Here is a 15,401-nt window from a genome sequence, read left to right as displayed (position 1 = left end):
GGCGCGGCGTGGCGGATGCCGGCCGAGTACACGTCGGGGTTGAAGCGCACGTCGAACTCGGACTCCTTCAGGGAGGATACAGTTGTATCTACTCACAAAGGCGGGTATCTGTGTAGTGAGCAGGAAGGCGGCGGCCTCCTTGACGAGGTGGCGCTGGCGCGCCAGCGAGCCGGGCGGCGCGGCGTGGCGGATGCCGGCCGAGTACACGTCGGGGTTGAAGCGCACGTCGAACTCGGACTCCTTCAGGGAGGATACAGTTGTATCTACTCACAAAGGCGGGTATCTGTGTAGTGAGCAGGAAGGCGGCGGCCTCCTTGACGAGGTGGCGCTGGCGCGCCAGCGAGCCGGGCGGCGCGGCGTGGCGGATGCCGGCCGAGTACACGTCGGGGTTGAAGCGCACGTCGAACTCGGACTCCTTCAGGGAGGATACGGCGCGAGCCGCTGCTGCCACTACTGCGCGGGAGCGCCCGCCTGCTAAATGACAAAAAAAAAAACAATAAAAATCGGACGATTAAAAGGGTGAAACTATACCTCGCCTGACGCACAGGGAAACCTACCGCGAAAACCGAAATCGCAAATTGTGGGAATCCTTCTCTTTTACCCTCATTAAGACGTAATTAGAGTGACAGAGAAAAATGCCCGCAATTAGCCGGGTCCACACTGAGCAAGCGGACCCGGTTATTGACGAACTTCGATTTTCGCGATTAGCCCCAGTCACAGATGTTTTTAGCGCAAGGCCCGTCATAGCGCACATTGGTCAGACGCGTGTATAAAATGGGATAATCGCAAAGGTGCGTACGAGAGATGAATATATGAAGTAAATAACTATTAGAAAAGTTTTCATCCCCTATGCTATAAATAATTAAAACAGGGAGTTCAATGATTTCTACGAGAATGCAAAATAGTAAACGTATTTTTTCTACTACACACTAAAATAAACTCGAAACTACAGCAAATACGACGAAAAAATGTACTTACTGTCACTTTCTTCCTTGTCCTTATCGCCGCATATAGAATCAGTAATGCTTTCTACAATCTTCTTAGCGACATCAGTGTCGATATCAGAATAATTCTCATTCAACAATAAATCATCCTCCTTGGCTTTATCAGCATCTTTCTCAACCTTAACCTCTTCTTTTTTGGCACTTTCCTTTTCTTTTTTATCCTTTTTCTTGTCTTTGGCTTCTTTCTCCTGGCTCTTCTTGTCGCGTTTAGTCTCCGGCTCTTTGGTTTCCTTGGGCGGCTCTTTGTCCTCGGGCTCTTTGCCGGCTTCGATTGGTTTGGCGTCGCCGGAGTCGCGCTGACGCTTGGCGCTGAGCTGCTGCAGGTGGAACGCTGCGTAGCGGATGAACATGAAGTAACGGGCCCTGGTGACAATGAAAATCACTTCAGTAATGTCACTAAAATGTACACAGTGAGATATAAGTTTATTACCATTATAATATTATTCGATTTTTTTATTAGATGGTTAAAGAGGAAATTAAATATCTGTCAAAAAATAGTGATTGAAGTAGCAGAAGACTGTTTTTACCTTTTTCTTTAAATTCTGCGTTCGTATGATTGATGTTATTTTACTAAAAAAAGTATCATCGATCGTTTCAAAATAACTAACTATGTATGTATCAGTTGTAATTATGTAGTACTGTTACAAGTCTAAACGAAAACCGTACTTACTCAACGAAACTATCAACTAATTCCTGCCTAAGGCAACACAATTTGTGCTTGTGGATAATAGGGAAGCCCATTGCTTTGATGTCTTCTCTCAACTCGTCGTCTTCAACTGGAAAGGAAACGTCGCATTTAGATACAGTCGACTCTAGTTAATTCAAACCATCGATAATTAGAACCTCTTTATAATTGGAAGTTATCACGGGTTCCCAAGAACGTGTCTTAATATTTCGAAAAATATCAATACATTTTGAAGCACTTCGTAATTCGAACAAAAAAAATCATCTCTACGTAACAAAACGACGCGTTAATTCGAACACATAAGCGTCACTGTTTTACAAAAAAAACACTTTTGCCTTTGACAAACATTCGACAATTCAAAGTTATCAAATTGCAAAGGTATGTACCCTACATTTTGAGACAATTTTAAACTTGTATCCTCGTTGCATGAGCATTTGTTATTGTAATGATTAGTTTGACACACACTTCCGTACTAATTAGTTCACACTGATGAAAAAGCATTTCAGGCACTATTTCTGACAATGTGCTTTGAAGCAAACTAATATTACAGACTTCTTCCGAATCCGAAAGACTAATCATTAATTCACATTACTTATGTATGTACATGTATCTAACTAATCATTTGATATTGTAAAAAAATATTAATAAATAATAATTGATTACTAATCAATAAGTCGAACTCTCATATTTTTTCTCCTAAAATTTTTGACCCTTTTGATATTTCAAACTCTCGATAATTCGTAATATTTTAAAAGTCCTTCGAATTTAGAATTAACGAGAGTCGAGTGTAGTGGTAAAACACTTATTGAAGACTTTGAAAGCACAGCGTTATTATTAAAAACTATGTAAATTATTACCTATGTTTATTAGCAAAACTCAGCGAATTTCTAGTTACTACTAACAACGAAATCGTGGCCTCGCTAGATAGCTTTTTAGAGCTATGATTATGAGACAACAGTGGGTCTGTCATGCCACATCGCTGCGTGAAATCGGAAGGCGGTCTTCAAACTGGATGCGAATTCGCACGGCACTCCGGTGTGCGACAGGTCGCGTATTTTTTGCATGTTTTTTTATAAGATTTTTCCGAGTATTACATAGAATTATACAAAACTGAGACAGCAATTGTAAGTAATTCAGCATTAAATATGCTTTTAACCCATATATATGAATAATAAGGAATCTGTACCTATAGCTTTATGACTTGACTAAGTACAACTATATACAATTGAAATGTATTTTGAGTTTTCATTATTAAAAAAAAAAAAGTAAGCAATGGAGTTCTACGTTGGCCTAAATGCCCTAGGACTTAAGTTTAAACAAAGACTTGCCGAGTGAGAATGAACCTTATTACGTACGCTGTAAGAAGTTGACGTCGGGCGGGAAGGTGCGCAGCAGGTCGAGGATGTAGTGGCGGCCGTCGTTGCCGATGATGCCCTTGCACTCCACGCTCGAGCACAGTTCGACGGTCTCGCCGTTGGCACTGGTTACGGAGTGCGGCATTATCTTCAGCTGTTGACCGGCTTTGCTGAGCTGTACGCAAAAAATATGACCGTTATGTAATATGATTCAGTGTTTATAAATTACAGAGGTCTGACCATCAATAGACTCGGTCGTATCTGCTCAAAACACCCTAAGTCCTTGCTGGAAATTCTATTGATATACACGGAGACAGATCAATGTGTATTAACCGCCATTAAATAAAAACTTCTGTATCTTAAACTTAATTAGATAAAAATGGAACTAAATGATTTATACGAGTACCACAGACCGGTCTGGACATTTATGTGTCAGATTTATTTTATTAAGTGCACTCACCAGCTCCATATACTTGGGGTGCGAGAGCACGGTGGTGCCGAAGTCGATGCTGCCGTAGACGACGCTCTGTTCCTGCTCCTTCTCGAGGATGCCGGGGATGATGGACTGCGCGGTGACGCGGTAGCCGCGGTAGTCCACCACCACGGTGCCGAGCGTGTGCAGCCCGGGGGTGTCCACGGCGCTGTATACGCGGACTCCTTGGAGGTCGTTGCGCTACAAGCGACGTGTTCAACTTAAATTACTTCGAAATAATAAGAAAGGCTGTGATCTAAAATTAAAGGGAGTTTTATCGGGAGGTGATCTTACTGGCAGAACAGCCACCGGGGCCTAGTTCTTGAACAATATTAATTCATACACTTTTTCTTAGCCTTCTAGTTGATAAATAGTACCTATTAGGTTTTACTATGACAACACACTGGTTGGTCTAACACCGTTATAGAAATATGACTATACCAGAAGGGGCGATGGCTTAGTTGTAGGGCGTAAAGGGATTCGTGTTTCCTAAGAGGACTGAGTCCAACTGAGCGCAGTTAGCAATTGAGTCAAAATATCTGGATAGGCAGCTTGGAGCTTAACCTTTTGAACGCCAGATTGCAAATGAGCTCCCTTCCGAGGTTTTCCCGAGGGTCTACAGTATGGGGTTCTTCAAAAGAGGAGTGTACAGGTTTTAAAAGGGTCGGCAACGCGCATGTAACACCTCTGGAGTTGCAGGCGTCCATAGGCTGCGGTGATTGCTTACCATCAGACAGGCCGTATGCTTGTTTGCCACCGTCGTGGTATTTAAAAAAATGAATATGCTGTGCCCCAAACGCCAGGCAATCGCGATTATTTAAGCGAAATTAAACTTAACGGAGTCCCACGTAAGTCCCTTGTCTTGGCGAAAATGTCGGCTGTAGCCGTCGTCGGCAAGACTTTCCGATGACGGCCACAGCTGACTGTGGCGGTCAAAAGGTTAAGTAGAGTGTATAAAGATACTCTCAACCATAAGTTTACATTGCGTAAGCACTTACCGGCGCGACGAAGGCGGCCGCATCTCCTCCCAAGTCCTTGTAGTGATCGCGCACATCGAAGCCCAGCGAGAAGAAGATGTTGTTCCATATGAACATCTGCATTTTGGGCTCCTCGCCGGGGTTGATGGCCATCACGTTCCCGTCCACGACCGCCATGGCGCCGCGCGTCGCCGCCGCTACGAAGTCGCTGTGAACCTGGGGTAAATAAATAAATATTACAGTACATATGGGGCTACTTTATAGCACTAGTGCGAGAAGTAGCATATTACGTTACTGTGTCGAACATTTAAAGGGCCATATGTACTGTAAAACGTTGTACGATACATGTGCGAATAGGTAATTCGCAACTCGTGTCGATTTAAAACACTCCCTTCGGTCGTGTTTTAATTTATCGCCACTCGTTTCGAATTTCCTATTTTTCGCACTTGTATCGTAATGTACTATTATAGGACATTGTTGCGAATGCAACTTATTATTATATAAAAATATTCCCAATGCAGTAGCTAAACGCAGCCGTCGGGCTCGTATTCGAAGGCCTTTCAAAAGCACCAATAGGAGCACATATTTTGTATCGCCTCCAATTAGAAGCACCTAAATTTAAACCGCCTTTTGTGACGATCAAATATTGCAAATCACTCTTTCATCATCCTCCCATACTATCAACACCCACTTTCTACATTTAACCGTTTTGGCAAGAACCCTTGTTAACCAGTACCTTTTGGAAGATTATACTTCACTTCATTATAAATCAACGTTTTATTTGAGTCGTCGAGATCCTGACCTGCACGGCGGTTACCAGACATAATTACACAAATTGACTAAGTCCCACGGCTAAATAATAAGGCTTGTGTTGTGGGTACTTAGACAACAATATATATTTATTTATTTATTTTACTTACATGGAGAACCAACAGCTAAAACTATGCTGATAACAACATAAATGGTGACACAGAGCCAATTAATATATGTATTATGATTCAGGAACATACATCCATGCTCATCACACAAATAAATGCTCTTACCAGGATTTGAACCCGGGACCATCGGCTTCATAGGCAGGGTCACCACAAGACCAGACAGGTCGTCAAATAAGTAGGCATCGGTATATGCATAGTTGCATATGTATAAAGCTCCCAGAAGTTTCTGAGCAAGTAGCATGCATTAAAGATTTCCATTTTAGAAAATTCCCCTTAGGAAATCGTAAGATAAAGATCTTACCATCCATAAGAGTATATTCCGTTCACTCATCACAAGTAAGCAGTCAAAATCAGTGGACCTGGACACATTACAGCCTTTATACCAAATCTAACTAAACCTAAAGAAAACATATTGTTGATGCGACAGAAGCAAAAACGAATATTTTAATCCTTTTCCATTCTCGTACTCGCAATTTAGCTCACTGATAATGACGAGCACTTTTTCTTCACAGTAAGTTGGATTGGATGGAACATATCATATTGTTTGCTTACCTTAAAAATAGCCCTCTCGCGAAGCAGCCGCTCGGGCAACGTGCCGCGAGGCAGCTCGCGAGTGGTCTGCAGCTCCTCGTTCCAGTCGCGCGTCTGCCCCGGGATGTGCTCTTCGTAGCCGAGCTTTGACGAAAATGCTGCGAAAATAAACCCATATTAAAGATCAGATAACAGGATAGGTATAGGTTACGCAAGCTCTATGTCGCAAAAGTAAAATTGTCAGTCATAACGGTTGGATTTTTGTGATCTATCTAACGTGTACGATACTCGGTAGAAAATACCAAAATATCCTTGCAAGTACTTGCGACTAATGTTTGGGGTAACTTGTTTTTCAAATGACCCACTTCGCGAAAATTTCAGTTTCCGTATTGTTTTATGTATGACAAAGTTCCAAACACCGGAAATTTTAATAGTTTCAATGAATACTTTTTGATTTATTTCCAAACGTTACTAACTGTCGTGCCCGCAAAATGCCCCTCGAGTGCGGTGTATTATAAAGATGTAACTAATAGGGACCTTAGACTGCTTTAAATAAACCTAACCGTAAAAGATAAATAAACCTTCGACTCAAATCGTATGTGAAATAACAATAACAATCTAATAGTTTAGGGAAAGTATCAAAGCTGGAATCATCAAACACAAACGTACCTTTGCGGTAGAGGGAAATAACAATATCACATAAATACCTACTAATTGGGAAAGTCCCGAGTTAGAAATCCCTAAATATCTTTCTTTAATGGTGTATTGTACATCATGCGTAAATAGATTTCTCAATCGGATACTAAATGGTTATGGTTCGTAAATTTGCATACACCGTGTTTTCTCTGTATTCATTACTAAAAAAAAATCAATTCATATTGCGATGCAACTCATTAGTTGATGTACATATTAATCCCACCAGTAAATGACGTAATCCTGTATCATATTGGTATACATTATGATTGACAAGCATAATTAAACCACTCAGTCACTCAGTGTAAAAACACTCAACTGACCTACGGTGTACCTTATGTCTTTGGAAATAAGGTTCACGATATGTCAATGAACAGTGGAAGAGGTACTTACTGTCCTCTGCGCGTATCGCGTCCACTGTGTGGTCGAGCATAGGCGACGCCCATTGATACACCTGAAAAGATAAGGCGGATCAGATGCAAGTGTCATTGCACCGTTGAAATACAATACTGAATAAGATATGCACTATTATTCAGTGTTTTATTGACGGTTTGTCGTGCACATATTATCGCATAGCAATAGCGGAGTAGTATAAGTAGCTATTGAGGATTGTGAAACTGTCAGATGTTGTGATAGTTATTACATAGTTACACAGTAGTACATACATAGTTACATAGTAGTAGTTCCATAGTTACAGTAGTAGTGTGTTATTCTAGTTGATTTAATTGGCTATGCAGTCAATTCTATACATTACACTGTTGTCGGCGTGCAAGAGATAGACTATATATTTTCTCTTTGAGACTTTATTATTTAGAAAACGACCAAGACATGTCGCTAGGCGCTTTTTACAAGTCAATAAGCCAATGTAAATATCAAGCCTATTATTTACATAACACCTCAAAACGTTATCTTTATTTAAGTAAATCCTATCTTATAAAGATAAACCTACCTACCTACAGCCACAATGTAAGCTAAAAATAAATCAATCAAACCATAAACTTATGTTGTTATTCTCAAATGCCGCTGTACCCTTTCCGTCATTTTGACATTTGTTTATTAGAAAGAGAGAGCACTTTCTATTTTAGGAATAACAGACTATCCTATTCCCTTATTCATAAACGTGTACTAAAATTACGATGCCGCTAATCATCGTTTGTCCCTGTCCATCATACCAATACGACGGAAAGGGACAAACGATGATTAGCGGCATCGTAACTTTAGCACACGTTTATGAATAAGGGGTAAGTGTTTTTTTGAGTTCTAAGTTCTAATCGTATATGATATGATATGTGTATCGTGATATGATATGATATGATATGATATGATATCGTTTAATATTACCTGGTATGGCGTCGCGACCCTCTCAAATGGGTGTTTTTGCATGCGCTTCTTCTGAACCAGAGCGAAGTTGCGCTTGAACGCGGGAGACACGATGCTCAGCAGCTCGATGAGGGAGTGGCACAGCAGGGACGGGGTGGAGGGGCGGGGGTTGAACTCTTCTTCGGTGGACCTGTGACGAAAATAAATAAGTTTACTTTACTTAGACTAGTAATAAATAAATAAATATTATAGGACATTATTACACAAATTAGCTCTTAAACTAGTAGCTCTGTGATAAACTAAAAGAATCAAAAGTATTTCCTTTGTTGAGTCATTATCACAGTGAACTCAATAGTTTTAAGCGCCATACTACTGGCGCTTACGTCAATTTCCGCCATTTTGAATATTTTCTAAAAAAAAGTCTTTGTCTATGTCTTGTGTGAATTTGATTTGAATAATTTAATGTGCATTGGAAAAGACATTAAGAAGCTATACAGTGTGTAAATCCAATACGGGCGAATGGGGATTAGCATAGGACTTACAGTATACTCATCCTTACGTGTAGTCATGTCAACAAACGTGACGTTCAAACAATACGATTCATAGACAATCTAGACATCGTAATGTCAGATAATCCGTTCGTTACTGCGATTATTGATGAAAATTTTATTAGCAATTATATTTTTCAGTGGTTATTTGGTGGATTTCAATCCATTGTGAGTTTCTTTAAGTATACAACAACATTTTAGGTGATGATTATTGTGTAATTCCAGAGAAAAGTGTAATAATGTCTTCGAGAAGTGTTTGTTTACATGATAGGACAAGTAAGGATGAATACACTTTAAGAAGTATTTTGATTAGAAATACAACGAAAATATGAACCATACAAAAAAATCGGCCCGTAATGTAAAGCAACACACAAGTTACGAGATACGAGCTTTTTAAAGTAACTGTCAACGCTGGTAGTACTATAAAAAGCTCGTATCTCGTAATGTGATGTCATATTATGTCTCGTAATGTTTGCAGTACATTGCAGCTCGGTGCATTTTCAAAAATTAATTATGACCCAGTTATTAATTAAATATAACACAAAAACTTCTTAATTAATGGTTACACGGATATAATCTATATCTGGTTTAATTTATTGCCCGTATTGGATTTACACACTGTATAATTGGTATTGCACTAAACAAATAGGAAGAAACCGTGTAACAATGTTAACTATGCATGGCAAATAAAATCCTATTACTTTGATATATTTTATGATAGCAAGGCCAAATTACGTCAACATACTCCCAAGTGCGTACAAAGGTCAAACGTATAGAACATTTGCAATGGAATATAAACGTTAAACGTGTATTAAATATCTAAACACGAAACTAATCAGTGAGGCGTGATCGAAGATGCTTTTAATTTTGCATAAAAAACCAATAACGCAACAATCAGGGGGCGTGGTTTCCTCATATTCCAATGCCGTTTTTATCTCCTATGCAATGTACAAAGATGAGAAGTAATGATACATCAAAATCAAAACCATCAATTTGAACGGCCGAATAAAGTCCTAATTTCATGCTATTTTACAAATTAAGAACCATTCTTGCGGCAATTACGTTGCGTCGGTCGCCGCAAACAAGCAATGTCGATTGCATTTCATGGTAAGTTTTGCACGTGGCGACGACATTTAATGACCACATTTAACATTTGCAATATGACACTGCAACATAAGACTTTAAGCCCACGACAAAAGGGCGCTTAACTGCACGCCTCACTACGGGATAAACACCTAACACCCAGAAGTTAAAGAAGGATAGAAATACTAACTGATTGAGGTAGAATCCGCGGGGACACGCCGTGATATGGAAGTGGCGGTCCTCGAGAGTGACGACGTGTAGGTAGAGCAGGTCGCCGCACATCTTACGCGGGCCCGGCGGCGGGTTCCAGCCCGAGGTCGTCAGCACCTGCCCAACCACAACCGAAATCTAGCACTTATGTTGGTAAACATTGGGTATATTTTTCCGCAACACGGCGTCTCAAATGTCATCCTCATCAGTCAGCGCTGACAACCAAATCACATTAATGGTGTAATAAGTATTGGTTGTCACCTGACAAGTTGGGTTCTAATATGCTGCAGTCTGAGATGTAAAAGACATACCTTCAAACATTGGGGAGCTTTGTTCTCCTTCGTCAGCCCTGGATGCAAGGGCAATAATGGCCGCTCTGTACTGCCAGGCATTATGTAGTCGGGTGGCGTGCAGTCTACGCTTTCTGGGCGCGACTTCTTCTTTTCTGAATGAAGAAACAAGCAGAAATAAGGAATACGACGTAAGCTATTTTTTAAACATAGCAATCGCGTATAGGTAGGTTCAACTTCAAATAAATATAGTTGTCTCTGCTATAGACATGGCTTGTCTAGCAAATAGGGGTCAGTTATCTTTGTACCTTACTGTATGTATACGTAACGTACGTACTAATAGGTTTATTTATGTAACTAACGAAAATGGCATAAAGTCTTACCTAGAATATCGCCCTGGGTGATGACGTTAAGAAAGGCGAGGGAGCTGCACTCCTGCCCGGCGTAGGCGTCGGTGTAGTCTATCGACTTGAGCAGGTCGCGCACGTGACGCACGTGGATGCGAGCCTCCCGCATCGTATACGGCTCTTCTACCACCTGTAAATACGATACCCTCAATATTTTGCAGCACAAGATAACCTCGTGAGGCCCAGTGTACAGAGTATTCTATCCGAATTCAAATAAAAAAAACCGTTGTTTCTAGATCTGAAGAGGATAAGACCACTAAAAACTTTTGCAGCTATACAGACGGGATCAAGCATTGATATCCAGTATTGACACGATCCATCACCTCTCCACCCTCCTTATAACCTTTTTCGTCCGACAGAGTCTAATGTCAGCCCCGCTACTGTATCACTGTGAAAAGTCGATTCCAAAGGATTCTATACCGTATGGAATAGTCACAAGAACTACATTTCAACAGAGCAACCTTGTCTCTTTCAAATACGTACTTTGATAACTGATCCCTCCTTTAATCCTTCAATATTTTTCAATTCCGCGAAGTTATCTAGGGTGACACCGTCGAGTTGCAGAGAGAAACAGGTTCTGTGACAGGTGTCTTCGCGATCCATCAACACCTGATGGATTTCTTGCACGAGCTCCATGCTCAATACCTAAAAAAATTAAGTAACTATTCAATCTATGTAAATGTCAGATAAGTCACTCAGTCAGAGAGCATTATACTCCAAAGTGACGAGTGCCCAAACAATGGTTACATTACATGAAATTTAAGTTATACCTGAATATCTAATGGTTCCGCTCCTGGGCTAACAATTTTAACAGTAAATCCCATATCTTGAATGAAAACAACCTCAGCATCTCTCTTTTTGTCATCACCATCTTCACTGGGCGACGACTCCCTATCTTTATCTCCATTTACGACTTTACTACATTCACCGTTAACTTTTTCTGTTGCATCCGCTGCCTTTGAATCTTCTTCTTTTTTATCTGTTACGATAACAGTCAGTTTCTTTTCAGACTCACTACTCTTATCAGCTGCCGCCTTAGTCTTTTTGCTCTCTTTTTTCTTATCAGATACCCTACTTTCAGAGTTTTTCTTCGGACAAACCTTCGGTAATACGACATCACGACCCTCGTCAGACTTGCTGGACTTTGGATCGTCTGAATCACTGTGAATTCCATTAGAAACTACTTTACCATTATCACTACTACTACTAATATCACAATCTGAATTTTCTTTTTTAGCGTCGCCATTAACAATGGTCTCGTGCGATGTAATTGTTCCATTTAAAATTTGCTCTTTGGTGTGTGACTTGTCTTCTTTAACATCACTGTCGCTAGGTATCCGTTCTTCCCCGTTAAGTTTTGAATTGGATTTACTGGAATTCGTTTGTGTTTTTTCGTTATTGCTTTTTGATTTTTGTGTGGTTTCTGTAAAAACAACGAACATTAATTATATACTAGTATATTTTTTTGTTACAAACTAATAAATATTGGCAATACCATCTACGACAAGGTACTATAAACCCGTAACAAATTCTGCTGATGCAGTCTAGTTGAACTGGGGCCGAATGTATCCAGAAATATAAGAATACTAAAGTGAAATTCGTGAACACCGTAGTATAACGAACAGGCTGTCTAAATTAGCCAGTTAGATAGCATTTATTTGCTTTGAGTTATAAATCGCACCACAGTTAAAGCTTTCACACATTTCAGTGACCGCAAAACATATGGTGCAGTACAGCCCCATGTCTTTTGGATGTCAAACGAAGGGGTACGTTTTTTTCTTAGACTTTACTTCTCTATTACCATCAATCCTTTTTGGTATTATTAAGCACAAGACATAGAGAAGGAAGACTCATCACGCCTGACGATATAGAGCGGGATTTTGCTTCGTCTTCTTTATATGATGACGATGGTGGACTGCTTTGTCCACATTTTAAGCCATCTTATAAGATTTATATCTATAGTCATTAAAATAAATAGTAATAATAAATATTTTGAAACAATCTTACACAGATCGACCTAGCCCCAAACTAAGCCAAGCTTGTTCTATGGGTCCCAGGCGACAGGTAAACGTGTAATATATAAATATACCTGTGGGCATGGGGAACGGTGCCGGGTTGGTACCGGGGGAGGGTGGTTTACGCGCGGCAGCCGCGTAGGACACGCGCGCGCTACCACCGCCCTCGTCGTCGGCGCGCCCGTTGGGCGTGCGCGCGTGTCCGTTGCTACCCGCCATCTTTACCGATATGTTCTTTTTCATCTTTGTGACCTCCACCTTGTCGGCTGAGGAAGATACATGTTAATTGTCAATAACAGTTCCCCCGAAATGCAAACAAGGCTAATAATTGTACGAATTGAGACGTGTTTGGTAAGAAAATTGACTTGTGGGGGCGTTGCGTTCTGACGAACAGAATAAACCTTGTGACACTAATTCGACAAAACAGCCTGACCTCGACATTACAATCAATAGCTAATATGAACACTATTGAATAGTACACAGACTTATCCTAGCGCTTGCTCTCGGAGCTTACTCGGTTTACGGTCGTTGCAGTCCCTTAATACACTATCTATGGTTTAGTTTTAAGTCAAGTAGTAAATATGTATTGTATAGGAATATGGAAATAAGGGCGAAGGTATATTAAAGTAGGGACACATAACGCTTCGCTTCGCATTTAGCTACATATTGTAAAATTGAATATTTCTTGAAAGTATGTAGGCGCTTTTCAACATACACGTCGTAGTATCTGTAGTAATTAAGTCATTCTTCGCACTGTAAACGACAGCTGGCGACAACTTTAGTCGTTCAAACATCAAAGGATTTGGCTATAAACCCGTTCAAGGGACGTGCTATGACATGTCATAATTTCAATTCTATTAGTAAAATATTATACTAATTCTAGGGCGAGATATTTATAAGAGTTTATATCGGAGCTTCCTCTAAATTCCTAACAACTTTTAACTCCTAACATGATTTGTCCTAACCGTTTAGCTTTAATAGGTATTAAACCTAATGATCAAATATAATAACAGTTACTTGCCATAGTGTAATTGTAGCGATAATATTAATTTGTCCTAAGCATTGTTACCATAACGATCACAAACCCTAATTTTCTTGGACTTAATCCTAATCCTGATATAGATCCGTTTATCTCTATTCGTAACCGCATGTTTAACACTGTTGCCGTTTTTTAGGTTAGCGCTATTCTTCCTGGTGTGGGGAAACGTCAAGGGCAATTCACAGCGTTAACAGAGCGCATCACTAGCAAACCAGTATAAGAGTGATCTTCGAAAACGCACAGCGGTTTCCGATCTCGAGACCGAAATATCCTAGTGAGCTCATGATTGAGAAGTTTTTTATTTAACAATAAGGTAGAAAGAGCATGGTTGTTATTCCAATAGCATGCGATAGCCGGCTAGCAATCGCTGGCAGCGAACCAGTTAAGTGTGATGAGTAATAACGCCTAGTTCTTACGGTTTTCATAGTTACATTTATACTAGTTTCCCTAGACAATTGTAAATCTATACGAAGACCGGGCGTGTTGCGCGCATGCCTGATCCCGTGACGGCGCACGTGGTCGCCGCTGGCGCAGCGCCAACTATCTCCAGCGGCGAGTCAATAATAGACGGCAACGGGATGCCGCCAACAATAGACGCCATCGACGTCGGGTCTGCATCGCGACAGAGTAGTGCATCTGTTCTGAACTAATACTCATTTATTTTCCGTGGTTGTACGGAATGCACTAGCTACAGAATATACCCATAGGTACTTGAACACTGACGCGTTTGCCGCTTAGACAAATATTTCTGCTAGAGTACCCAATCGCGGTAAACATTATGCGCATTTACGATCTTATTTTGCAAGTATTTATTCGTGGTAAGCTGGTAAGGATGAGCTATCACATAAAATAATGTAATCTTATGTGTAGCTGAAAACTTGCCGAAGCGAAGTTTAATCGAAGCAGATTTTAAATTTCGTCTGTAATGCAACATGGTCTGCTAAACTAATCACACGCAATACTCATTAATTTTCCATAAATAACTGAGATGTTTGAACTAAAAATAATATGATAAAAACAGCTTTAACTTAGGCCACCCGTGATCATAATTTATTGCAACCAAAACATAACATTAACCTTCATCTCTTAAAAAACAACGACAGTTAAATAACTAACTTTGATTATTGTTTCTCGTATTAATTACCAGACGAAGTCCTTATTATTATCTAGAACGAAACAATTCTTCTACTCCTACTCGTATACATATAGGTCGTGACGCTGAGTGATAAGGGAGACATACGACTAAGCAATCATAACAATTTATTGCTCTCAACAAAGCATGACCTCAATACGGAAAGTTTTTAATGAACACTATCCCTATTTACCTACCAAGACCGGAAAAAATCACATACTTGAATGATGCCTGAGAAGACAAACTTTCATATCAACCTAAATGTTGAAGTTATCTATGTTCCCGTTACAAACGAGATAACACGTCGCGGCGCCGCCAACGGCCCCTTCAGATATATTAAAACTTGTGAAATTCACTGATAAACGCTCCTCGTTCTTGTATCACGGCACTTTAAATTATTAACCGTTAAATCTAGATAACAAATAGCAAGGTGTTTAGCGAAGTTTAAAGGTTAAGGTTTAGGTTAGGGAAAAGTAGCACTCATAATTCTCATAAAATATAATCAACTTTCAGGTATTTAAAATAATGTAAACAAATAAAACGACGTGACTTCGTGATTTGGTATAACACAATACTATAGTCTCAAAACCTCACACATTCAGCCCATCTACTAACATTTGTGTACTGTTGAAACTTTTCCGCATTTAATAAATAACGCTTGACACGATTTTCACACCACCGATATTTTAAGGTTTCCCATTT

At 40.1% G+C, this 15,401-nt stretch overlaps 1 protein-coding gene across 1 annotated transcript in view; it reads right to left on the bottom strand.

Annotated features, from left to right (window-relative positions):
- The window catches only part of LOC133524250 (clustered mitochondria protein homolog), a 42,787-nt gene that overhangs the window by 15,576 nt on the left and 11,810 nt on the right, over positions 1 to 15,401 (bottom strand). The window contains exons 2-16 of the mRNA XM_061860154.1: positions 12,603 to 12,794; positions 11,284 to 11,936; positions 10,997 to 11,158; positions 10,490 to 10,643; positions 10,128 to 10,261; positions 9,797 to 9,933; positions 7,997 to 8,165; positions 7,049 to 7,109; positions 5,984 to 6,120; positions 4,515 to 4,709; positions 3,505 to 3,717; positions 3,045 to 3,219; positions 1,675 to 1,780; positions 979 to 1,367; positions 272 to 474 (exon numbers count right to left, since the gene is read on the bottom strand). Of these exons, the coding sequence (XP_061716138.1) occupies positions 272 to 474; positions 979 to 1,367; positions 1,675 to 1,780; positions 3,045 to 3,219; positions 3,505 to 3,717; positions 4,515 to 4,709; positions 5,984 to 6,120; positions 7,049 to 7,109; positions 7,997 to 8,165; positions 9,797 to 9,933; positions 10,128 to 10,261; positions 10,490 to 10,643; positions 10,997 to 11,158; positions 11,284 to 11,936; positions 12,603 to 12,794 (3,080 nt within the window). The remainder of the gene's footprint in view (positions 1 to 271; positions 475 to 978; positions 1,368 to 1,674; positions 1,781 to 3,044; positions 3,220 to 3,504; positions 3,718 to 4,514; positions 4,710 to 5,983; positions 6,121 to 7,048; positions 7,110 to 7,996; positions 8,166 to 9,796; positions 9,934 to 10,127; positions 10,262 to 10,489; positions 10,644 to 10,996; positions 11,159 to 11,283; positions 11,937 to 12,602; positions 12,795 to 15,401) is intronic.

Source organism: Cydia pomonella, chromosome 13 (genome assembly GCF_033807575.1).
Source record: "Cydia pomonella isolate Wapato2018A chromosome 13, ilCydPomo1, whole genome shotgun sequence".
Lineage (NCBI taxonomy): Eukaryota > Metazoa > Arthropoda > Insecta > Lepidoptera > Tortricidae > Cydia > Cydia pomonella.
This window is presented reverse-complemented; position numbering and strand designations above follow the sequence as displayed.